Genomic DNA, 23474 nt, shown 5'->3' with positions numbered 1-23474 from the left:
CAGCTTGCCTAAAGGGAAGGACTGAATGCTGGAGTAACTCTTGTCCCATGACGGTGGGAACTTGCTGCTGTGCTTCCAGGGACTTAGGCAGCTCCCAGGGTGCTGGCAAGGGATGGGGGCAAAGGACAGACAGGCCAAAGAGGAGTCAGGGTGGATGACAAAAGCAGGCAGAGGGGAGGAGAGCAGTGGTGAACCTCTGTGAGAAGGGGAGAACATGGGGTGGGAGACATAGGTCCAGTATTTACAGCTGGGGAGGGAGTGGGCTTTGCTTTTTATTAAAAAAAAAAAAAAATCCCACCCACTGAAATTGTGTAGGTGATCCCATAACCTCTAAACCTGCAGGTTACGGTCAGTGGGTCTCCAGGCTTGAGCTCTAGCTCAAGCTGCTCTAGTCCTTAATTGTGAGCTCACTTTAAAAACACACAGATGAGAAATAGCTCAAGCGTCCTCCCAAGCACCTGGGTAGGAGTTGTTTTGCCTTGTTTTGTTCCTTAAGCACATGCACGCACCAGGAATTCAACTGTCCCTGCAGTCCTCACTGGCGGTTTGGTGGCCCTGCGGGGCTGACCTGGCTGCCATTCCCTGGCTGGTGGCTCAGCTCTGCCCCACATGTGAGGGGATGCTCCTAGGGCTGCTGCAGTCCCTCCCGCTTGCTCTGTTCTAGAGTCTGTTTCAGTCATCCCAGTGGTCCTGGCCACTCATCAGAGCTGATGAGAGCTCAGTGTAGTGTCTGATTGATGCCACCCCTTCCCAAGACGGCAGGAGGGAAATGCTGCTGCTGCAGGTGTAGACAGGAAACTTTGAAAGGGATGAAAAAGGAGGGGAGCAGGTGTGAGACCACAGAAACACTTGGGAGGGGTTTTAAAGGGTTTTGGTGTTTTTTTTAAATGGAAAATGGTGAGCAGTATGAAGTCCAGATCAGAGAGAAGTGTTGCGTCCTGTCCTGTTCCTCCCACCACCCAGCTTTAAAGAGAGCCTTACACCCTAGCACCGGGCCCAGCAGGCAGCAAAGCTCTGCTCTGCAATGTAGAAGGTCTTCTGCCTCTCAGAGGGGCAGCGTGGGGCTGGGGCAGCTCATCAGACTGCGCTGGCTGGTGGCTGGCGGGGGCACCCTGGCACCGGGTCCCCACCCCGTCAGCACCCGCAGAGCGGCCCTGGGGTGACTGGGACACGGGTCTGGTGGGGGGGTCTGCCTGCCGCCCCTCCTCTGCAGGGGTCGGGACGCTGACCCTGGGGGTCCCGGCCCCCAGGGGGGGCCCCGAGGCACGGCTGGGAAAGGCAGCGGGGGAGAGGGGGGTTTGCTTCAGCCCCGACTCTTGAAGCGGGCGCTGCTCCTGGCAGAGGCTCCGGGACAGTGACCGCCGGCTGCCTGCGCTTCCTCTTCCTCGCCTCTCGCAGACCGCCTCACCTCTTCCTCCTCCTCCATCCTCCTCCTGGTTCCCCCTTTCGTTTTGACCTTGCTACGTACTCTGAGTGATCCTCCTCTCCTTCAGACTACCGGGAGACAGCTACCAGCTCCTGATCCCCCTGCCCTCCCATTCCGCTTCCCGGGGGGGACAGCCACTGGACACCTCCAGCTTGGGAAATGAGATTCCAGCTCAGTTCCGTGGGATTGTCGGTTCCCGGAGAGACACTGAGGAGCAAAACCCCACGCTGCGTTTTTCCAAGAGCTGGGAGGTACAAAATGTTGACTGGCAGCAGGGCACTGGTAGCTGACAGAAAATGTCACCCCAAATTCCGGGGGGGGGGGGGGGGGGGGCGGGGCAGATCTATAACCCCGCACCACCTCTGCTGCTGAAAGCTCACCTGGGAAGTGAACTGTAATAACTAGTTCTTTCCAACAGCTGAAGGAAATGGCTGTTCAACTTACAAAATAATCGCAAAGCAGAAGATGTGATCAGGGTCCTGATTCAGCAAAGTACGTGCCGAAAGGGGCATGTGCTGGGCTTCCAGAGTAACCCCGTGGGTATGTGTGCAGCTGAACTGGGGATCTTGTGCTCAAAGCACCTGGTTTCCACATTAAGATGGGACCAGTTCTCGCTGTCTGGTTGCAAGCTGCTTATCTTTTTAAGCAATGAAAATTTTCCTCAATTAAGTTGTTGATCAAGCAGCTGCAGCAAACTGCAGCTGGGCTGTCCCTGCTCCCCTCTGCTCTCAAGAATCTGGAACTCAGAAGCACCTAAGAAAGAGAATGGGACTTTGAAATGTCTGCAATGCTCTCTAGTGAGGTGTGCTCGCATCCCGATTGTCCCAGTGACTGAACACCCTTTCCAAGGGCTGGACCTTCCTCTCTATAAACAAATGGGGTTCATCTTTGTGCTTAATATTAACCGCTGCAAACGAGCGCTGTGAAAGTAGTTGCTCTGAAGTGGCCTGACATGTTCAGGATCAGCATTCTGGGAAATGCTGTTCATTAAGTCCTTCATGCAGAACTCGGGAAGCCACAAAAAACACAAGGATCCCCCCTGCCTCTTGCCAGCCTGATGGAGAATAGAGGTGGGGCTGGGCAGCTTGGGAGGAACTCCCTGGCTTAGGCAAGCAGCTGCTGATCAGAGCAAATACTACTGGAGAGCCTGCGGCGGTGGGGGACTGGGGAGGATGCCTGGAAGTCACTGACATCTGCTGACAGCAGCAGCTGCCAGAGGCTGCAAGGGAAGGGTGAGCGGAGAGGAAGGTGAGGAGACACATCTGAGACCTGGGTGGGGCAGGGGACGGGGGTCTAGGGGATTGCACAGCACACTGGTGACAAAGCTGAGGGAAATCCCAGGTCTCCTGTTTTCTGGGTGAGCCCTCTGAGCACCAAAACCGTTCCATTAGGGCAGAAGGGGAAGGAGTGGACTGACTATCATTGTTTGGAGACCAGCAGTTCTGTCATTCTTAAATTGACAGTTTGATCAAGATTCATGAGAACTGATGTCTGTCAGCAGGAACCAAGCAAGTGGTCCAGAGGATGGATGCAAATTTTGTTACTCTCTTTCTTTTGGCAAGCTGTGAAAGCTTCTTTAGGATCTTCTGGCCTTTAGATTTTGATCCTGCCCAGGGGGAGGTAACCAAAACAACAGCCTCTAGCACACAGCACCTTGTGGTTCAAAGCAGCCTAGCAATCCTAACTAGATAACTCTCCAGCATGCTCCTGAGACACAGTATCTATCTCGAACTCGCAGCCTGAGGCCATGCAAAGAGGTTAAGTGACTTTGCCTAAAGTCAGAGCAGTGTTGCAGGGATTACAGAAATTTAAGTCTTTCTGCCTCCTTAAGCACCATCCATAGAGAGACTCCCAAAGGGCAGAAGGTCACACTGAGCAGCCCACTGTGACTTCGATTCTGGCTGTCCTGAGCACTGCTGTCTGTAGAATAATTTTTGGCTGCCAAAGCAAAATGACTATGCCTCCTTCACCAGAGATCAGTAGTGAGGGAGTAACAGTCCTCTCTCAGCTGTGGGGCATCTGGAAAAGGAAGTAAGAGATTGTAAGAATGGGAGGTGAGCATCAATGCTGTGGAAGGCCAAACTATGGAGACACCACTGGAAAAAAAAAGTTAGAATCATCTTTTAATTGAGGCCAAGAGCTCATGGAAATAGCACAGGTATAAGAGGAGCAGGTGGAATTTAAGTGGAAAACAGAACCTGTTGTTTGTGAGTATCTTGTGTTTCTGTCTCAGCCAGACTGCCATGAGGTAGGGACTGACAAGCCACGGCACAAGTCAGGCAGGTAACAAGGAAGACAGGTATGTAACAGCTCTATCGTGGCTTTTTGGACTTTCAGAAAGACTGTTTACATACAGACCTCCAGGCAGAGTAGTCTAGGAAAGGTGAGTGAGCCCAGCCCAGGAGCTGTGGGAACAGACTGCAAGCAGACAGAATAGGAGCTGGACTCCAAAACACCAGCAGAAGCACCCTCAAAAAGAACAAGAGACTGGATAAACTGAGGGGTTAGGGAAGTCGAAAGTGAGACAAAGAAAGAACACCAGATGGAGCAAGAGGAACCAAGACGAGCAGGGGGAGGAGAGGAAGGTGGGAAGAGCCTTCTCCCTTGGAAAGTTGTGTGCATCTGTTTACCTTGCCATGTGGATTATGCGGAGGTCTTGCTTTGCCTACCCCTCTCCTTCGGGGAGGAGAGATTTGAAATAAGAGACATGTACTAAGGCACTTACGGATCCCTAGGGCTGGGATGGAGGGGACCCTGCTGAATCAGGGTACATGACCATCCCAGTACAGCCCTGGCATCCATCTGAAAGAAAGGTGGAAGCTGCAGCACGAGGGTTTTGGCAGCATCTGCTGCGGCATGATTTGGCCATAGAGAATCTTCTGAATTTCCAGAATTCTATTGTTCTTTCTGTACGGAGGGCTGTGGGGAGAGCAGGTGGCTGGCGGGGGCACTCTGACACCGGGTCCCCACCCCGTCAGCACTCGCAGAGCGGCGGGTGACGCCTGACCCGCGGAGAACGGCCCTGGGGTGACTGGGACATGGGTCTGTTGGGGGGGTCTGCCGGCCGCCCCCCCCCCCCTCTGCAGGCGGGGGACCTCTGACCCTGCGGGTGGGGGAGAGGCGCTGGGGGTCCCGGGCAGCCACGCAAGGCAGCGGGTGAGCGGTCACGGGCGCTAGCGAACGGCGGGGGGGGAGTCCCGGGATCTTCTGCGGGGGGCAGGCTCCGGCGGGGCTCAGCAGCGCAAAGCTCCGCCGGCAGCAGCGCGATGAGCGTGTGGCTGCGGCTGGGGCGCCCGGCCCGGGGCAGCAGGGACCTAGTATGGAGCAACGGGGACACCGGGGCTGGAGACACCCCTGGGCCCCACGTCCGCCGGGCGAGGGAGGGCGCGGGGGCGGCGCCCGGAGCGCTTCGCCGACAGGCTCGGGTGGGCCGTAGTCGGGAGATGGCAGCACCCGGAGCGCCGGGCTGGCGCGTCGGCGCCTCCCGCTCTCTCCTCCGCACCGAGCACTGCCGCAGCCGTGGGCGGTAGCGGGAGGCCGGGCTGGCGGGGTCTGCGGGGCCTGAGGCGGGCCCGGCCCCCCGCGCAGGCCCGGCCTGGCCAGCTCCGCCGAGGCGGCGCAGGGCAGCCCCGGGGGGGGGCAGAGCGGTGCGGGAAGTGCCGCAACGCCCAGGCCGCGGGCCCGCCCTGCGCCGCCGTCCTAGCGGCCACCGCGGCCCTAACGGCCCGCGGGAGGGCGGCGCCAGCTCCACGCCCGGTCGCGACAAGGCCCCGTCGCGACACGGCCCCGGCCCGCCCCCGCGCTGGCCGCCCCCTCGCCCCGGCCCACCCCACGACGGGCGCCCCGGTCCGCCACCGTCCCACAATGCCCGGCGGCCCCGCTCGGGGAACGCCCTCCCCCCCGACCGGCCAACCAAACTTGCGCTCCGGTTGGCGGCGGCGCCCCGTCCCGCCGGCCCGGGCCCGCCCCGCCGCGCGCCGCGCTCTCCCAGTGGCGCCGGCGGCTGTCAGTCAGCGCTTGTTTTCGGCGGCAGCGGGTTGGGTTGCGCCGGTTCGTCGCTGCTCGGCGGGGCTGTGTGAGGAGGGAGCGGCGGGCGGCGCAGCCGGGCGAGGGCCGCGCGCGGAGGGGGGCGGCGGCGGCGCTAGGCCCGGCCGCAGGAGTCGGGGCCGAGGCCGGGGCCGGGCCGGGCCGGCGCCGCGGAGGGCGGGAGGGTGGGGAGGGGAGGGCAGGGGTCGCCGGGCGCGGGGCCGGGCCGGGCCGGGCCGGGCCGCCGGCCGTGCGGAGGACGGTGGTCGGTGCCGGGGGGGTGGGGGGTGGGCGGGGGCGTCCCGGCCGCGGCGCGACCATGACTCTGGAGTCCATGATGGCCTGTTGCCTGAGCGACGAGGTGAAGGAGTCGAAGCGCATCAACGCCGAGATCGAGAAGCAGCTGCGGAGGGACAAGCGCGACGCCCGCCGCGAGCTGAAGCTGCTGCTGCTGGGTGAGGAGCGCCGGGGCCCGGCCCGGCCCGCGGGGCCGCCGCTCCCGCCGCGGGGCCTGGCCCGGCCGCGGGCTGGCGGCTGCCGCGGGGCTTGACAGGTCCGGACGGCCGCGCGGCCCCGCCGCGCCCGGGCTGGGGCGGCGAGCGGGTGTGGCGGGGCAGCGGCGGGAGCCCCGGCCGATCCCGCCCCCGAGCCTTGCGCTCCGGGTGGCCGCCGCATTGGCTGCGCTTTGTTTGCTTTTCGTGATGATTTCTCTGTCAGAAGGGATTTTGACATAAGCAGGAACTGTGAAGCTGAAATTACTGGTTCTAAATGCAGGCACGCACACATGCGCGTGGAAATTGTCTCGAGGAAATGCTTCCCAGAGCGTCCTGGCCTTTATTAGCGTATGAAAATGCCCCGGCGGAGTTGATGCTTTTCGGTATTGCCAGTGAACTTCTGGGCCCCGAGCGAACGTCTGTGGAATAATTGGCCCCCAGCTCCTAAACCACAGAGTTCCCCTCGTGCTGTCCTGGGAGCTTGGTGTGGTGCATCTGGAGGGGGATGAAGCAGTGGGAATGCACGAGTTCTGTGTCTGACGAGGAAATGGCTGTAGTGTTCGGCATCACCTTCAGAGATGGAGATCACCTGTGCAGCGATAAGGGTGTAGGTGTTTAGATGGAAACAGTAGTGTTCGGTGGTTGTGCAGATGGATAACTGTTGCGTGTTTAGATAAGGCTTATAGGGATGGGTAATCAATTACAAGAGCAGCCAGCTAGGATTTCAGCATTTGCATCCTTCTTCAGCAGTGAGTTTGATGTTCATGTCTAGATAGCCCTCACATTTAAACTTAAGTTACAGTTTTCATAGGTACTGTGATTTATCATTGCTTGTGTATGTATCCTGCTCTGTGTCTTAAATACTTAATCATCTCAAGCTGAAATACGAGGCAGATCTGATGGATTGAGCTTATTCACTTGGGGTCTGTCGTGAGTTGGCAAGCCATTAAGGTACAGGTGAAGCATTAGGATGATCCTTGTGAAACCAAACGTAAAACTTTACACAAGTGAAATGAGGCCGTATCTGTCCAGTCCTTTGGGGGTCTCCAATGATGTTGTTGCATAGTGGTAATTGTTAAGTGAAGGCCAGGGCTTTCCTTCTCACTGTGAATCCTTGGTGATTAACGTGTTGCTGTTCTTCAGGTGAAAGGTAAAATCAAGGGCTTGACGTTTGTGCTGTGTTAGTTTCTGTAAGGCTTCTCGTAGATGAGGAAGTGTGTGTCTCATTCTCATGCTTCCCTCAAGTAGTCCCATAGAAGCAGCTGTTTCAAAATAGGTTGGCACTATAGGATAGATCTGGGTTAGGAAGATCCCACTGGATCTAAAGATTTCACTTTAGAAATAATGCAAATTGCACAGGGATCCTTTCTGCTTTTCTGAAAGATACGTTTAAGTAAGATTCAGCATCAGATTTACAAAAAAAAAGCTATATGAGGTGGTTAATATTGGATAAGCAACACTTCTAGTTTTGGGACGTGCTTGCTGGATGCTCTTCACTGGGTGCAGCACATTGCCCACCTCGAGTTGTGGCAGGTAATGGGTGTTCTCTCTCCTTGACATAACTGCTGCTTGCAGGGGTTTCTCCTGTCTCACTCTTATTGAGTGGAGTTCTCACTTTCACAAGTATTAGTGATTGCATTAGTGAGAAGGCTTTCCCAAATCTTCAGAATTTTGAAAAGAGTGCGTGTGTGGAGGGAGTTTCTGCCTGGTAGAAACTCTGGTAATTTTTCTTGTCACTACATCTAGTGACAGTTTGCTGAAACCTAAAACAGAAAATTGGGGTGAAGAAAAACAGCGCTAATGCATGATGAAACTTGGTAATAAGAAGTTTGATTTCAAGGTATTGGACATTGCCCTCTGGCATAAGGTAGTCATTCGTCTTTTTACTGGTGGGGAGGGGGGAGAATATTTTATACAAAAATTATGTGTGATTAGCTATGGGGTACTGTTGACTGAGTAATGTATTTACAAGTGCCTGTCAGGTACTTGGGGGTCATTAGTAACTTACTGTAAACAGCTGCTTTCACCTGTTGACAGAAGAAATGGTGAATTCCGATTATCTCCTTGTCTCAACATTGTCATATTAAAAGAGGTTATTGTGGCCTTACAAGTGTAGGAGACCATACCCACCAGACACTACAACGTTCCGCTGCAGTGCTGTTCTGTATTGTTGATGGCCTAGGTAAAAGCAAAAGGCACCTTTTTTTTAAAAAAAAAAAAACCAAAAAACAAAAACCAAACAGAAACAACCCACCTCAAAACCCAACCAAAAAAACCCCACCAAACCAACCAAATCAAAAAACCCCAAAATAGAGGTGATGGTGGAGTGACAGGAAGAATCTGTGTTTGAACTCTTTAAGTTCTGAAGTAAGTGAATGGCTGGCGCTGAGGTTGCTCTTATGTTTTCATTTATTAGAATGCTTTGAAGCACTACTTTTTCTTCTTCTTTTTTTTTTTTTTTTTTTTCTCAGTTTTGGTTGCTGTGGTAAAAGACAAGGAAATATTTCTCACCACAGTGAGAGAAACCACGAATGATTTCAGTTTCCAGTTTCCCCCTCCCCACTGATGGTGTAGCTTTCTGGTTGAAATGGAGATAGTTTGCTGCATATTAATGGTGTTTATAATGTTAATTTCTAATATGCTGACCTAATTTCTCTCAGTTCTTGGATATGGAGAGAGTTTGCTTATTTTAAACATGCTGCTTGTAGTTATGTGCTTGCTGCTTTTATGTGAGCATATTTGTTTGTTTGCCTTTGAGCCTGGCACTATAAACACGACTAATTGAGAATCCACATGTGAGTAGTAATTGTGTGTGGTGATGAATGGGATCTGCTCTTAGTATCTCTATCCCCTAGTGTAGGGTGAGTACCTGGTGGTTCCTGTGGTGAAAGCCGGGGCTCTGCCAGCACAAAGGGACCTGTCACTTAGGGACCTGTCATCTTAGTTTTTGCTCTCAGTAGTCAAGTGAGCTGGGCCGCTGTATTGAAAAGAGCTGTCTTTGTTTTTATATATATATATATTCTGCATATTGATAGCAAATTTTAGAAGATTGAACAAAAGTACTCAACAAAAGTGTCAGTGGTATACTCTTAGGCTGCTGCTTGTGGGATGAAGTCTGGAGGTTTGCTAATCCCGTGCAGGACTCGACCGTGTCCCCTCGCGGAAGGCACTGTGTGTGTGTAGAACGGAGGTCGCTGGGTGCTTCCCCCAATGCCAGCTGAATCGTGAATTTAACAAGGCTGCATAATGGCATGGATACTTTATCTGATGATGTTTTTCTCTCATACTCACCGTGTTAGGAAGTTCCTGCTGTCTTTTTATATCATCTGTTGGCCTTCACATGTTAAATGACACTTTTCTGGGGCCATAAATGTAGGAGTGGGAGGACCTGCCCAGCTGACTGTGCAGGAAGCAGGCGGTGAAAGGGCTGGACTCTTAACGCACTGGTGTGAGGGTGTCTCGCCCTGCCATCTGCTCCAGGACCCAGCTCCTCTGGGGCAGTGAACCTGCGCAGTGAGGAGTCGGCAGCCTGGCCGGGCAGCCTGCTGTCTGCTGGGGATTGAGAGGGAGTGCAGACAGCTGTGGGCAGCATCCTACTCAGTTCTCCCTGTCAGCTGCTATTTTTAACTCTCTAACATCCAGAGGCTGCAAGCAGTATCAGGGGTGTCTTGCCACAGTGATGATTATCATTTGAGCAAACGTTATGTTTGCACAGTGGTTTGGGATACTAGGCAGCTGCACTGATGGGAGCGCTCGTGTCGGATAGATAATCACGTAGTTCCTTGAGCTCCGTTCTCCTGTGGAGTTGATTCTTCTGTTGTGTTCAGTTCTTTTCTGTGACAAGGCAGAGTCTATAAGGTAAGGAACATTTTTTTGCCAAATCACAGTGAAAACTTGCTCTTTACTGTGGAAATAGGCTTCCCCTGCCCCCTCACTGTCATCTCAGTTTGCAGTGCTTACCAACTTGAGAGCACCTCTGGGCCCTCTCTGGCTGGTGCTGTGACTGGAGCATCTTGCCGGAGTATCTGGGAATAGGTCAGGTGTGACGGACAAGGGCCTTTTGACGCAGAACTGTGGGAGTGGCTGTAATGTGAGATTTGGAATAAGTACCAGAGCTGCTTTTGAAGGCTGCTGTAAAGGGCAAGATGTCTTCCTGCTGTGCTGCTAGGTTCGTAGTGGGGATGAGCAGAACCATCCAGACTGTCTTAATATTCTGGAACACAGCTGAAAAAAGTGGTTGGACATAGTGTGTACTTGGGTATAGTAACGGGAACTTTGGGGGAATGATGTGATTGATGTTCTCTTGCTTCCTTCTGTCCCCAGCCTTGCTTTTGATGGCTCCTAACTCTCTCTTTTGCATTCTGTAGGCACTGGGGAGAGCGGAAAGAGCACGTTCATTAAGCAAATGCGTATAATTCATGGCTCAGGCTACTCTGAAGAGGACAAAAAAGGCTTCACCAAGCTGGTGTACCAAAACATCTTCACTGCCATGCAGTCTATGATCAGGGCCATGGAAACCCTGAAGATTCTGTACAAATATGAACAGAACAAGGTAAGTTTCTCAAAATTTTTGCATGTGTCTTTAGGCAATGGGGATTCTAGGGTTTGGCTCCAAAGGTCCCCTTTGTTTGTGTCCTCCTGCATTGCAGCCTTAACCTCCCTGAATTCTTTCCCATAAATGTTTTGTGCTTAAGGGCTGCTTTTTATGACATTTGTTGATATCTGATTCCATTTACTTGTTTGTGTTAGGGGATAGGGCAGCTTTCTCAGGATGGTTTGTGCACTGGTCTGCAGGATGAGTGGTGGGAGCAAGGGACTGGGATACAATATAGGGTTTAGAAGAGGTGTTCTTTGTACTCATTTCAAGGACTCAGTATTGTTAAATGTGTCAGGCTCTTCTTTGCATGAGTTACTATTCACATTGGAACGTGGAGCTAATAAAATACATGCTGGACCTGAAAGAGACCTCTGTTGGTAGTTATCACTATTCCTGCAATCTGTCAGTTTTTCTGATAGGTACTGACCAAAGGTACAAACCTTTCTTGAAGGGTTTTGGTCTCAACCATGGAAACATGATTTGAACTAATCTGGCTTATAGATTTTGGGTCCAGGAATAAATTTTTCAGCCAGATGGCTGAAAAATATTTCAGGTTTTTTGGGGGAGGACGGGGAGGGTGAGGGCATGCCAGGAAATTAGATTTTTTTTTTTTTTTTTAGTGTGTTTTGCTTCGTTAATGCTTAGTACCTTAATATTTTTAAGTGAAATTGTATTTGTTCTGTCACACAGTATCTTGAAGCAGATTTTAATACCTGTTTGTAGGGACTGGATGGTGCACCAGGAGTTCTTGAGTCTGAACACCTTTTTTGCCTTTAGAGAGGTTCTGCAGTCTCGGTGATGAGAACAGGCAGGGTGTGAGGAAGCTTGCCTTGCCTGTGTGTGGTGGTGGGGGGTTGATAGGTATAATCTGCCAACTTTTACTTATCATAATGTGTGCAGAGCTTTGCTTTGTTTGTTATTTTTCCTGGTATAGGCAAAAGCCCCTTCCTGTGGCAAGTGTACCAAAGATTTCAGAAAGCAGCCTGTGTGGATAATAACCTCACAAATGCCACAGGCTGTTGTAATAACTGTAGTGCTTTCTTTGCTTATAGATTGTAGGGTGGGCATTTCTATTTTCTCTCTCAAAAGGGATCATAATTGAAGTATGCTGAAACAATGCCTCTATTGCTATTAAAAACATGCTTTAAAATTTTTTTGCTAATAAACTTGAGATATCGACTTGTTATCCACCTGTAGTTTAACCTCCTCAGAAGCTGGGCAGTCTGTGGCTCTTCACAGTAAATGCTCTGCCTTGGAAACCACCGTGTTTCAAAGCACCGGGTGATCTAATGATAGGTGGAACCTGCTGCTGCTGTACAGCTTATTCTGTGAAGGTGCATATGCCTTGGGGGAATTCTGCTGATGTCTGCTGTGTCTTAGATGTATAGTTTAGCCATCGTCCCTCTGACCTTAGCAACCTGATCCACAATGAGCATGTGGATCCTTGAAGTCATAATGGTCATAATGTAAGGATTTAGTTCATCTGAGAATTTTTTGCCTGCCTGTGACCAGTACCCCTTGCTCCTGACCACCACCAACCCTGTCCTTTCCCGCCCCCCCCCCCCTCTCCTTTTCAATCTCCAGGCCAATGCAGTGCTGATCCGGGAAGTGGATGTAGAAAAGGTCATGACATTTGAGCAGCCATATGTAAGTGCAATTAAAACGTTGTGGAACGACCCTGGAATACAAGAGTGTTATGACAGGAGAAGAGAATATCAGCTTTCCGATTCAGCTAAATAGTAAGTGTATAGTCACTGGCATGCACTGGTAGGTGGTAGTGATGGTCTAACAAATTTTTTTATTGAAGTCTAGAGTTTCTTTCAAAGGGCAGCAACAGTGCTGTAGATTTCACTGCATAGTTTGTTTAAAGTACCTTTTACCTTTTTCGTTGAGGCGCATGAGGCTTGCTAGTGTTTTAGACAAGCTGCCCAGTCTCTGCTGGCTATGTGTATTGGGATAAAAATCGGCATATGAGGAAGGCACTTTGCCTCTGTCAGCCAGAAGTATCCTTAGGAAAAGTTAAGAGGAAAGAGCAGTGGGAACAGGTAACTGGTAACTTGCTTGAATCTGGCTCCAGAAAGGCAAAGAGCTTTGCTGGAGATGGGGGAAGCTATGTTTATTTCGGGATAGATTTAGATCTGGAAATTCCTTACCATTTGCTACTTTTCATGAGGGTATGAGGTGTTCTGGTGGGTGATAAAGACAGTTGTTCATACATCTGCTTCTGGCTATACCTGAGGCTAGAATCTCTACCTTATGCCATCTGTGTTGGTCCTGGCTCTTAGGCAGCAGAAGTGTTGCTCTTTCTCTTCAGGTTTGTCCTGTGGCCTGCAGGTGTACATGGATGTGTAACTTAATGGATTTATTATTAATAAAATCAGAGTCTGGTGACATGAGGTTTTCTGTTTATAAACAAGCCTGTATGAGACTTGATTCTGAAACATGAGCATCCACTGTACTTAAACTTTCTCTGTAGTAAAGATTGTCTTCCATGCTCCTATGCAGAGTTGATAAAGCTGTCCTTAATATATCTGTTTATCCTCCAGAGAGGATGGCTAGTGAATTACTGTTCCCCAAAGATGTATTCTGTTATTTTTCCACGTCATATTTTAAATGGTTCAGGTGACTTCTGGCTTCCTTGTTAACGTAGCAGTGTTTAAATCTGTGTATTTGTGTGCTGGAACCTAAGGTAGGGTTGTTTTTTTTTTTCCATTGTGCTTCTTGCAGCTATCTTAGCGACGTGGATCGTATCGCTACCCCAGGATATCTACCAACTCAGCAAGATGTGCTACGGGTTAGAGTTCCTACAACCGGTATCATAGAGTACCCCTTTGACCTAGAGAATATTATCTTCAGGTACTGATGGTGTATTCATGTTACAGCTGGACTGAGAGAGGCGTGATGTGGTTTCAGGAAGGATGAGTTCTGGGTTGCTTTTGAGTGCCCAGGTGCTTAGTTGAGAGGCTTGAGCGGATGTATGTGCTGCGATGTTCTGAAGTGTCTGCTGACAGGCGCTCCTGTGATGGGGATGGTCTAACATTTCATTCTGATTAAGGGAAAACTCCAAGCTGAAGCACGGGCTGTCGGAAAGCAGAACGTGCTTTTGAATCAGTGACATTTAGAGCCCAGCTCACCATCCTGCAGGAGCTGGTGTCCCTGCTGGGAAGGATTGCCTTGCTGGCACCTGAGGCTGAAGTGGTGGCTTGCGAGCTGCACAGGGAGCTGTGGGCAGCGTAAGCCACCAAGGGGAGGAGGCGGAAGCTTGGTCTGGGCAGTGCTTGACTTGAAATGTGTTTCCCTTTAAAAATGCTTAGCTCAAACGACTTTGACCATTTATTTCTCCTTCAAAAACAGACCGCTTTTTGTGCAGAAACTCTTCCTTGTGTGTGATATCTAGCCTTCAGAGTTGTTTTGCTGTGCCTACCTTGTACTCTCAGGATGACACCAGAACTTGCTGCCTATGCTGCTGCTGCAGCAGTAGATGGTGTTTGGAGGCTTACACCAGCAATCAAGCATGGCGTAAAGGGCACAGTGACATGCCTGTCTATTGCAAAGCAATTTTCTTCCTAGCTCTCTGGTACTTACATGCTCCCTGCCCTTCTCTACCACAGTATTGACATTACAAGAGAGGACTAAAGAAGCCTGCATCATCTCTCTTAGACCGTTCAGTTACAGAAAGTTACTCTCCCTGTTCTGGTTTCCTGACCTATGAAATAGGTGTAGGGTTTTATCAGAGGTGGACTGTGTGTTGCACTTTAGGTGAGTGACAAAATAATTTTAGCATACGATACAGGTGGGACTTGAAACTGAGAAGCCAAAGTATGTAACTGTTAAACAGCACATTCTAAGAAAAGTTTAATAACTAAAGAAAGCTCTCTGTGTGAGAGGAGTTTTGAGGCAAGCAGATGCTTTAATAAAAAACAAAAATAGTTTGCTCATTTGACAGCAAAGTTTTGAAGACTTGTCTTCAGACTCAGGACTGCTGACTGCAGCTAAAGCAGAATGCAACTAAAAAGGGTAATGCTGATATTTGGGATTTGAATTTGGTATCACTCATCTGTGGCCATCTCTTCAGTTTGATTTATTTCTGGAACAGGATATTTTGTAAACCTGATGGTATTGTTAGCAAGCACGTATTTTTACATCCCCGTGCCAGGTTAATTTGAACGGTAAAGAGCTGCATTCGTTCTCATCGTATGCTGGTCCTTTGCGTTCGGACAGAACTGCAGCTACTTCTGTGATACTGTATGTATTTCTCTTCCTTAGAATGGTGGATGTTGGAGGTCAAAGATCAGAGCGAAGGAAGTGGATCCACTGCTTTGAAAATGTGACTTCCATCATGTTTTTAGTAGCACTTAGTGAATATGACCAAGTTCTGGTGGAATCTGATAATGAGGTAAGCCAAAGAATGGGAACTCTGAAGGAGGGTGGGTGGAAGGAAGGGAGGAATGTCTTTCTGGCTTCGTGGAGGTTGGTACCAAAGTGCTTGGTGCCAGGCTGGATTAGCGAGTATTGTTGGCTTTGGCCCTCAGGCCTCCCTATTGAAAGGGAACAGGATCCTCAGTGGGCCGTGATGTCCGGAGAATGCGCAGTGCGTTCAGGTCATCTGTACTTCCTAAAAATCACCCATTCCTCTTTTCCGCACTGAATTACTTCATGCTGTGACTGCTGTCTTGTTAGATAGTGACTGGTCTCTTTGAAGGTGCAATACTGAATTTTCACACTTGCTAATAGTTTAAAAAAAATGCCATTAAGGTAACATCAGTTTTTCCTTTTCTACTAGACAAAACATGTTCACAAAGTATCATGGCCAGTCCTCTCGCATGACTGTCAAAGCATAAAATGAATTTCAAAGCTTTTGATAGGAACAGCTTGGCAATTAAATGAAGCTTGAGTCCATCAGATTTTGCATTTCCTTTCCATTTACTGGTGCAGCTTGAGCCAGAACCCACCTGGGGCCAAAGTATTCTGTGTACAGTGTCTGAGATGCTGGATCGATACAGATCTGAGTACGTGTGCAGGTAGCAGAAAGGCATCTTGGTGCTCACTTGTGAAAACAAGGCTTTCTTTTTCTTATTTCAGAACCGGATGGAAGAGAGTAAAGCTCTCTTTCGAACCATTATCACTTATCCATGGTTCCAGAACTCTTCTGTTATCCTTTTTCTCAACAAGAAAGATCTGTTGGAAGACAAGATCCTGTATTCCCACCTTGTTGACTATTTCCCAGAGTTTGATGGTGAGTGGTTTTTAAGGAGGAACACTATATCTAGAAGAAGGGGTGCAGGTGGTTTGGTTAGAATTTTTTTGGTTTTTAAAGAAAACTCAGATCTGGAGATGGGGAAAACATCTTAATTTGAGAAGGAATACCTACAACAATGAGAAAATGTCACAAAATTGTCTTAATCATATGTAGGTAACTGGTATCTGATCAAATGATCAAATAATGAACCTCTCCTAGATGAAGAGGTTTCCCCCACCCCAATATGCACTTCAAAGTGTTAAATAATGGAAGTCTAAATTTCCTGTTTCATAAACACGAGACAAATTCACTCCTGTACTGGGCATTTTAACCCTCTAGTCAAGAGGTGACTTGAGTCCTTGTTTTGAGAAACTGACTGGTCAGACACCTAAGTTGTTCAAGTGATGGTGCTGAAAAATCTCAGGTAGCATGAAATTATTATTCCATCTGCAGTTGTGGAAAAATAATATTTATGTGAAACAGAAATTCCCATCTGAAACAAAATTCCTTAGCCAAAATAGCATTTCAAGCTCTTCAGTTGAGTTCATTTAACATTGGCTGGTAACACATCTGGACAGGGATGAAAATAAAAATACAAGGTAAAGGAAGAATTGCCATTTTGCAAAAAACAGCTCTCCTCTTTTAAACGACTAATGAAATTGCTCATTACTTGTCTTTTGGAACTTCATGCCCCCTGCTGTCTGAAAGCACGAGCACTCTGAAATTGTCAGTGGTGGAAAACATCTTGTTTTTACAGCAGGCTGGGAATGGCTGGTGAGCTTATTGGTCAGATAGTGCGTACTGCTGATATAACTTAACAGCTGGAGACAAGATCGCAGCATCAGGAAGTATCATATAAGTATTTATTGCAGCTCCTCCAGGGATGCTGCATGGCTTGTGAGTGGGAGGTAGCCCATCAGACCACGTCCCCAGAGGTGGTCCTTGCCAGGGAGAATGTGACAACACCAATCCTGTGAAAGAAATACCAGTAGGTGGCTTTTCTTCTGAGAAGTTGTCAGCAATATGAAGTAAATACTGGCAAAAATTCTGGTTTTTCTCTCCTATGAGTTGACCAGCCAGTTAGTACAGACCGCACTTTTGGATGAAGATGACCCTTGTTTGCAAAACATACACTTGTTTCCTTCAGTGCCTAAGATCTGTCTATATATTAGGAAGAAATACACATCCCATTTCCAGAGGAGAGCGTTGGGTTACGTATATCCAGCATCTGTCACTGTTACCTGGTGAACGCAGCGCGCACGGGGTTGTTCCACCTGCTGCATTTCAGAGCGTGGTCTGAAGTGACGCCTTGGAGTCTGTTAAAACTCTCAGCCTTGGAAAAATGACTTTTGTAGGTTGTGGTTAGATAACTGAAAAGCATACGACACTTCAGCTCCTGGGACTTTTATGCAAGAAATGATCTTAATTTCTCCTTTATAGCTCTGTAACACATAAGAAAAAGTGCACTAGCAATTATTCTGATGGATCAAACCGGGAGATGTGCTTAGCATAAATCCATTAACTGGTTTCTTTGTTTGCTGCAGGCCCACAGAGGGATGCACAGGCAGCCCGTGAGTTCATTCTCAAGATGTTTGTGGATTTAAATCCCGACAGCGATAAAATCATCTATTCTCACTTCACATGTGCCACAGACACAGAAAACATCCGTTTCGTCTTTGCAGCTGTCAAGGACACCATCCTACAGCTCAACCTGAAGGAGTACAACCTGGTTTGACCTGCTCTGCTCTTGGCCCCTTGAGAGGCTTCATTGTGAAGAAAAGACAAAAAAAAGAAATTTTAAATATGACAGGAAAAAAAGTTTTAATTTTTGATGATGTAATGATTGCAAATTGTCTGATCTGTGGAGTGGCAAGTGCTCGGTGTTATCCTGGAGTCTCATGTCTCTGTCCACAGAGTAGTTGATTTCATATTTTTAACAAATTGCTTTTATTTCACAGTTAACGGGGATATGCCTCATTTCTCCAGCACCTTGCTTACTTCTTAATTTTTGCCAAACAGCTAAGGCAGTCTCATCTTGAGCTTTCCTTTGTTGCTTAGCCACTCTTTTTTTTTTTTTTCCCCTTTTCATTCCCATGGTAAATATAGAAAAAAAAAAACAAAACTTTCCAGCTGAGATTGTGAATTCACTGGACTGTGGGAGTGCAGAATGCTACTGGTCCCTTTGCCTTGTGCTATAGGGTGCCTCTGGTGTAACTTGCTAATCCTGCTTGCTTCCCCCCGCTGCTTTCCCTTCCCTTCCCCAGGACACGCTCCATCGTTCACTGTGATGAAATGTTGGGGAGGAGCGATTGCTCTCCAACTATTGTGCAAAAAAAGAAAAAGGCAAAACAAAACAAAAAAAGCCATCACTTTTCCATTCTTTATATGTTCTAGTTCTGAGTTATTTTTTCTTATCAATTATAAAAGGTATGGAGACTGTGATTTTTTTTTTTTTTTTTTTTTTAAATTATTGACGTTCTATACATAGTTTGCTACGTGTTGCTGTATTTTGTTCATGGACTACAAATGATGGAAGCTCTTGGAGCAATAGCTGCTGAGCCTGGGGAAGTGCCTGACTGTAATTATTCTTTTTTATTTTATTTTGTTTTTATTTTTTTTCACACACATACACACATCCCCCACACACCACAAGCGTATGCGTGCGCGCGCACAAGGCTCAATTTGCAGAGAGAAACCATGTTTTCTTAAGTAGAGTATATGACATCAAGTGAGCAACTTCTCTATGCAGCAGATATCAAAAGCACACCGAGTAATTGTGGCATTTAAACATCAGACTGTCTGGATTGAAAAATCTTGGTCTCGTGCCACCCTCTAGTTCTTTTCTTGCTGCTAGTAGCAAACAAGCCTTGTTTATTGCATTTTGTGCCAGTGTGTTGAGTGACTTTGTAAGAATTCCTTGCTCCTGTCCAGCTTGTAGATTTTTAGAAAGGACCAGGGTTGGTGGGTGACAAACTTGGGGACAAAGGTAGGATTCTTACTTGAAAGGATTGAGGATAGCTCTTGGAGGGAGTGGCAGTGCTCTCTCTCTCCTGTTTCTGCGTTCCCCTGAGGCACATGCTGCTGTGTTTCTCTCTAGAGGACTGTGGATCCTCTGTGGAAGACTTGCACACATACTCGCCCCAGGGTGCGTGTGATAATCAAGTTACAGCGGTCATGGCTGGAGCACGTGGCTGCAGAGGGGTCCAGAGAGCCCTGCGGTGGTTGCACTTGTTTAGCAGGAGCAGAGGCAGAGACGGCAGCGTTTGCTGCTGCAGGTGGAAGTAGTTCTGGATTACAGATGCCAAATGAAACTCCACTAAGCAGAAGGATGCAAAGCCTTTGCACAGTAGAGAGCTTTCTCCAGTAGCTGAGGCAGGTGAACAAACGTGCCGAAGACCTGTTGCGGGTCTGGGAGATGTAACTGCGGTGTCAAGGCAGGGAGTGAGTTGGAAACGGGGAAATCTGACCCACCTCCAGACGCGTGTCGTTCAGCCATCACTAGTGCTTCTGTTTCAATTCCAACAAGTAGCATTGGGTCCAAATTCTCTGGATCAACCAGATTGCCCCCTTGAAGGCTAGCAGGCTGCCAGTAGATAAAGACTAAATGAGCTGCACTGTTGAAGGGGGCTGTTGATATTTTGTCTCTTTTGTAGACAGAGCACTACATCAGTGTTTTGCACAACATGTAAGAGTAAATCTTAACTGTCTGAGATGCTTAAGATGCTTTGATCTAGAACACTAAAATATGGAGGGATATAATTTTGAGTAATTCTGTTTATAGGTCCCTCTTGTTTTCCAGGATAGCTGAGGGAAGCCTCTGTGTGTCTCAGAGCACTACAGAAGAAAGCAAGCTCTGCTAAGAGTGATTAGAGAGCTCAAGTTGGAACAGTAGCCATGGGACCAACAGCTGAAGAGCCAGTCTGGCTGAGTGGCGATGCTGAGGGAAGCAGCATCTCTTTAGACCAGCCATGCTCTGGACTGCATTTAACACTTGGGAGGAATGAGAGGGATTCCCATGTGTCAGACATCTTTGCATCAGTTTTACTGCTTTTTTTGTCTTTATGCCGAAATGATCCATTTTGTAGAAACTGTCCTATAAAGAGGAATTTATAATCATCTTCGTGTATTCTAAGTGCTGTTCATCTGAAGCAGATGGCAGCACCAGCCTCTTCTGCTTCTGTGATCCTCTTGTAAATGGTTCACACTACAACTATTGCCAGCAACGAACCTGGCACTGAAATATACAGGTTCTTGGAAATAACTTCCCTGAAGTTTTTTTTCCAAGGTGAATGATGGTGGTCCTTCCACTTGAATCAGAAACTTTTTTTTGTTTTGTATCCTCCCCTTCTTTAAGAGCTGCTGCCCTGGCACAGGAGGAGGGATCGTGGCTTCTGTCTCTTGCAGAGTGAATCTGCGTTGTGGAGAACTGTGGGAGGCTACGGACAGGGATTTAGGCATGTGCTGTACCTTACTAAGCAACTGCTTGGTGTAGCTGTTGACCTGATAACTGACTTGGTGTGATGATTATTGCAAAGGGAGGGGGAGAACTTTATGCGATGGCTGTCGCATGAGTTCCTGAAACCTCATTCTGAATTAGGAGAGGAATGGGTCAGACTTGTACACATAATCTGGAGTTGTCTGTGGACTATAGTATATGTGAGAAGATACCAGTGTTAGCACGTGCTTTTCTTAGCAAGCAGTAGCTTGTGTGCCTCCAGCTTGGCCAGTGAAGCATTCCTGCAGAACTGGTTCACGTCTCCGTTGGCTGGCCCTTTGGCAAATACCTGCCCTAGCAAAAGTGCCAAACCTTAAACCAAATTTGCCTAGATCATCTTTTCTGAAAGTAAGGCTAGTTGGAATTTTCTGCAGGTTGAGACAACAGATTGACCTTCAGAAAAGAGGTGGAATTGGGTTCTTGCAGAGAATCTAGAATCTTGAGTCTGAGGAAGTGTTCTCTTGGCTAACCTCTGCTCCTTGTGCACTTTTAATCTTTGTTCTGCTGAAGAAACCAACATATGTTGAACCAGTTTGCAACTTGAAGTCAGTGAGGAGAGGACCATCCCATTTCTTTGCACCATTCTGTGTGGATTGGCTACCTGGTGAGCAACAGCCCCTTCCTGCTTCAGCGTGTCGTATTGCTCCTGCCCTTTCTGCCTGTCTCCCCTTCTCCTGGAGTTGGATTCTTTGGTCTCTTGTTGTTGCTTCTAGCAATGTTGGCCTTGCGTTCAACTATGGTTTTTCTTCATGTGTTTTATTGTTTGGTTGGTTGTTTTTTTTTTTTTTTTAAAGTACTTCCGGAGTGTGCTGACCATTGTATTGTACTGTACAGAGCCCAGGTTGTTAGAGTCCAGCAGAGATACAGTGTGTTACGCAGCACCCAGTTTTTTAAGAGTATGGTTTGTGCCAATGCCCCTTCTTTAGTAGTGCCAGAGACTCTTTACAAGTGCCAATGTGGTGGAAATTATTTGGTTATACTTGTATATTATAGGATCCTGATTTAAGACAATTTAAACATTATCCTATTTAAAAAGATACTATATAAAATGCTGTTTTTAAACCTTGTCATTTGCAATGCATGTATTGTTGTGTGTGTTGGGGTGGGGGGAGGGAAGAGGGTAGGGTAAAGGAGTTTCTGAATAAGATGCCCAGTGTCAGGATCTATTCAGGCTCCAAACTGTCTCATTCCAGTCCAGGGGTGTGATTGTTTCTTGGAATGATCCCACTCTGACTGCTGGGCAACAACCCTTATTACAGAAATATCTGATGGAAATTGATTTTCATATCTTTCTCCTGAAATAAATTCTCTGTTTGAAATTGGAATAAATTTTGTTCCTAAAAGCTGTGGTGGTCATGCATGCGTTTCTTCACTCCTGTCCCTCCTCTCCCCCTCCTCTGGTTGTCTTAACAGCTTCTGTACCCTGTGGGACCTGCATCCGGCTGAAGCACCCTCTGCCCTCCTAGCCAGCAATGTGGTCCCTGCTCAGAAAATCAGGAGTCTGAGGCATAGAAACAAAGTGTGTTTTGGTACGTGTAAGGTATAGTATGTAGTATCTATATATAACATACTGTCCTGATAATTCTGAAGTGTGAACAGTGGCTGACTAGGGTTTTAAGATGTAGAGATGCAATGGTGGCACCTTGACTTAGAATTTTACAGGATTTTGGAGTGAATTGCTCACTGAAGTTGTCAGTGTTCGCTGCTGCCTCTTGCTGCAGCATCAGCCCATTTCAGGCACACTTCCTGCAGGTTATACGTTGCCAAGAGCAGAAATGGTGGGACCAGGCCTGCTTCCAGCCTTGTTTGATAGCAACGTGGACTGAAGTATGAAACACTGCTTAAATTTATCCCTTTAGGAGTCCGGGGATGAACGATTGTGAAAGCTTTCACAAAGAGATTTCCTGGGATGGAGTTCCTAGAATTTCATTCTCCTTCCCTAGGGTTGTTCCCCAGGAATTTCAGATTAAATCAGCTGGGAGTGGGTAGAGATGTCTAACTTCCTCTGCCTAAGGTTTCCTGTGTCTTCAGGAAGCTACAACCAAGGATGTTCTGCTCCCTTCTCTGCCATTTAACACACAGGTCAAGTTGCAGGCACTGGACAGCCTGAGATGCTGTTTTGTCTTGGACCAGGAAGATCACTCCAACCTGGTTGGCCATAATACTGGCAGGTATTTGTGTCGTTGCTGTTTTCCAGTTAGGGGTAAATGTACGCTGCTTTTCTCAGTAGCTCTGTGTTCTCACCAGCTGGAAAGCATGAAATCGTAGCTGAAAGAAGTGCGTTTGGTTTGTTGTTTGTTTCCTTCAGCTCCATGTGTTGTGCCATTCTCTGCAAAAAGAGTACAATACGCTCCGTTTAAATAAAGCATAGTGCCATATTCAGACTCTTCGAGGAAAAGATAAAGTCTTAAAAGTAATGCCCAGTGTTCCCAGCTGACTGCGAGAGGACCTCGTGTTTTGGCCTTTCGTGACCTTTGGCTGCGATATGTCTGGAGCTGCCCGTGCTTGCCGCAGGGGCACGACACGGCTGCCAGCTCTGGAGCACCGCGCTCGCTCAGGGCTGTGCGGGAGGTTGGGTCTCTGCCTGTCTTGGAGTGACCCAGGGAAAGGGGCAGCTGGGAGCAGCAGATGATAGAACAATCTTCACAGGTCGCTCGCAGTTGCTGTCTTTCCCAAGGGCCCCTCAAACATCGACTGAGGAAACCGTTTCCAGCAAGCCTGAGCCCCTGGTCTCCGCCTCGGCAGCGGGTGATGAGGGCCCTCAGCTCCTTTGTCCTGTGCAGGAGGACAAAGTCCTGCCCATCCTGGAGAGGGAGGGGTACCCTGTCCTGCGGGGAGAGCTCAGGGGAACCCGGGAGTGGTCATGGTGTGGAGCAGCCTACTGCTGCCTGGAGCCTTCCTCTGGCCCGCAGCCCGCTCTCCGGGGTGCTGGGGAAGGAGGTCGCTCGGAAGTGGGCTGTGGGCGAGTTTCCTGTCAGGTGTGCTGGCCCAGGGACGGGGGTTTGTGAGTGCTGCAAGTCCCTTCAAACCTGGCCAACAGACGTCACTGCCAACACCAGAACTGGTCCTTGGGGTTCTGTATGTGGGTGGACCCACACATTAAGGAAATCAATTTCCATCTTTTTCATATTAAAACATCCCATGCAGAAGAAGAGGGCAAAGAAGAGAGAATTTGGGATTTGCCTTGTCCCTGGACA

At 48.5% G+C, this 23474-nt stretch overlaps 1 protein-coding gene across 2 annotated transcripts; it reads left to right on the top strand.

Moving 5' to 3' along the window:
• The first annotated feature begins 5733 nt into the window (after window positions 1-5733).
• Window positions 5734-21620, top strand: LOC141916521 (guanine nucleotide-binding protein subunit alpha-11). 2 transcript variants are annotated; one of them, XM_074809139.1, is made up of 7 exons: window positions 5734-5907; window positions 10314-10498; window positions 12128-12282; window positions 13271-13399; window positions 14810-14939; window positions 15626-15779; window positions 17327-21620. In XM_074809139.1, the coding sequence occupies exons 1-7, from the start codon at window positions 5772-5774 to the stop codon at window positions 17515-17517; spliced, it is 1080 nt and encodes a 359-aa protein (XP_074665240.1). In that variant the 5' UTR covers window positions 5734-5771; the 3' UTR covers window positions 17518-21620. The 2 variants fall into 2 exon arrangements, with proteins under 2 accessions (XP_074665240.1, XP_074665241.1); XM_074809140.1 differs by lacking the exon at window positions 5734-5907 and adding an exon at window positions 6092-6553.
• The last annotated feature ends 1854 nt before the right edge of the window (window positions 21621-23474 follow it).

This window comes from Strix aluco, chromosome 29, assembly GCF_031877795.1.
Source record: "Strix aluco isolate bStrAlu1 chromosome 29, bStrAlu1.hap1, whole genome shotgun sequence".
Taxonomy (NCBI): domain Eukaryota; kingdom Metazoa; phylum Chordata; class Aves; order Strigiformes; family Strigidae; genus Strix; species Strix aluco.
Note: the sequence above shows the minus strand (reverse complement) of the source record. Positions and strands in the feature narration are given on the sequence as shown.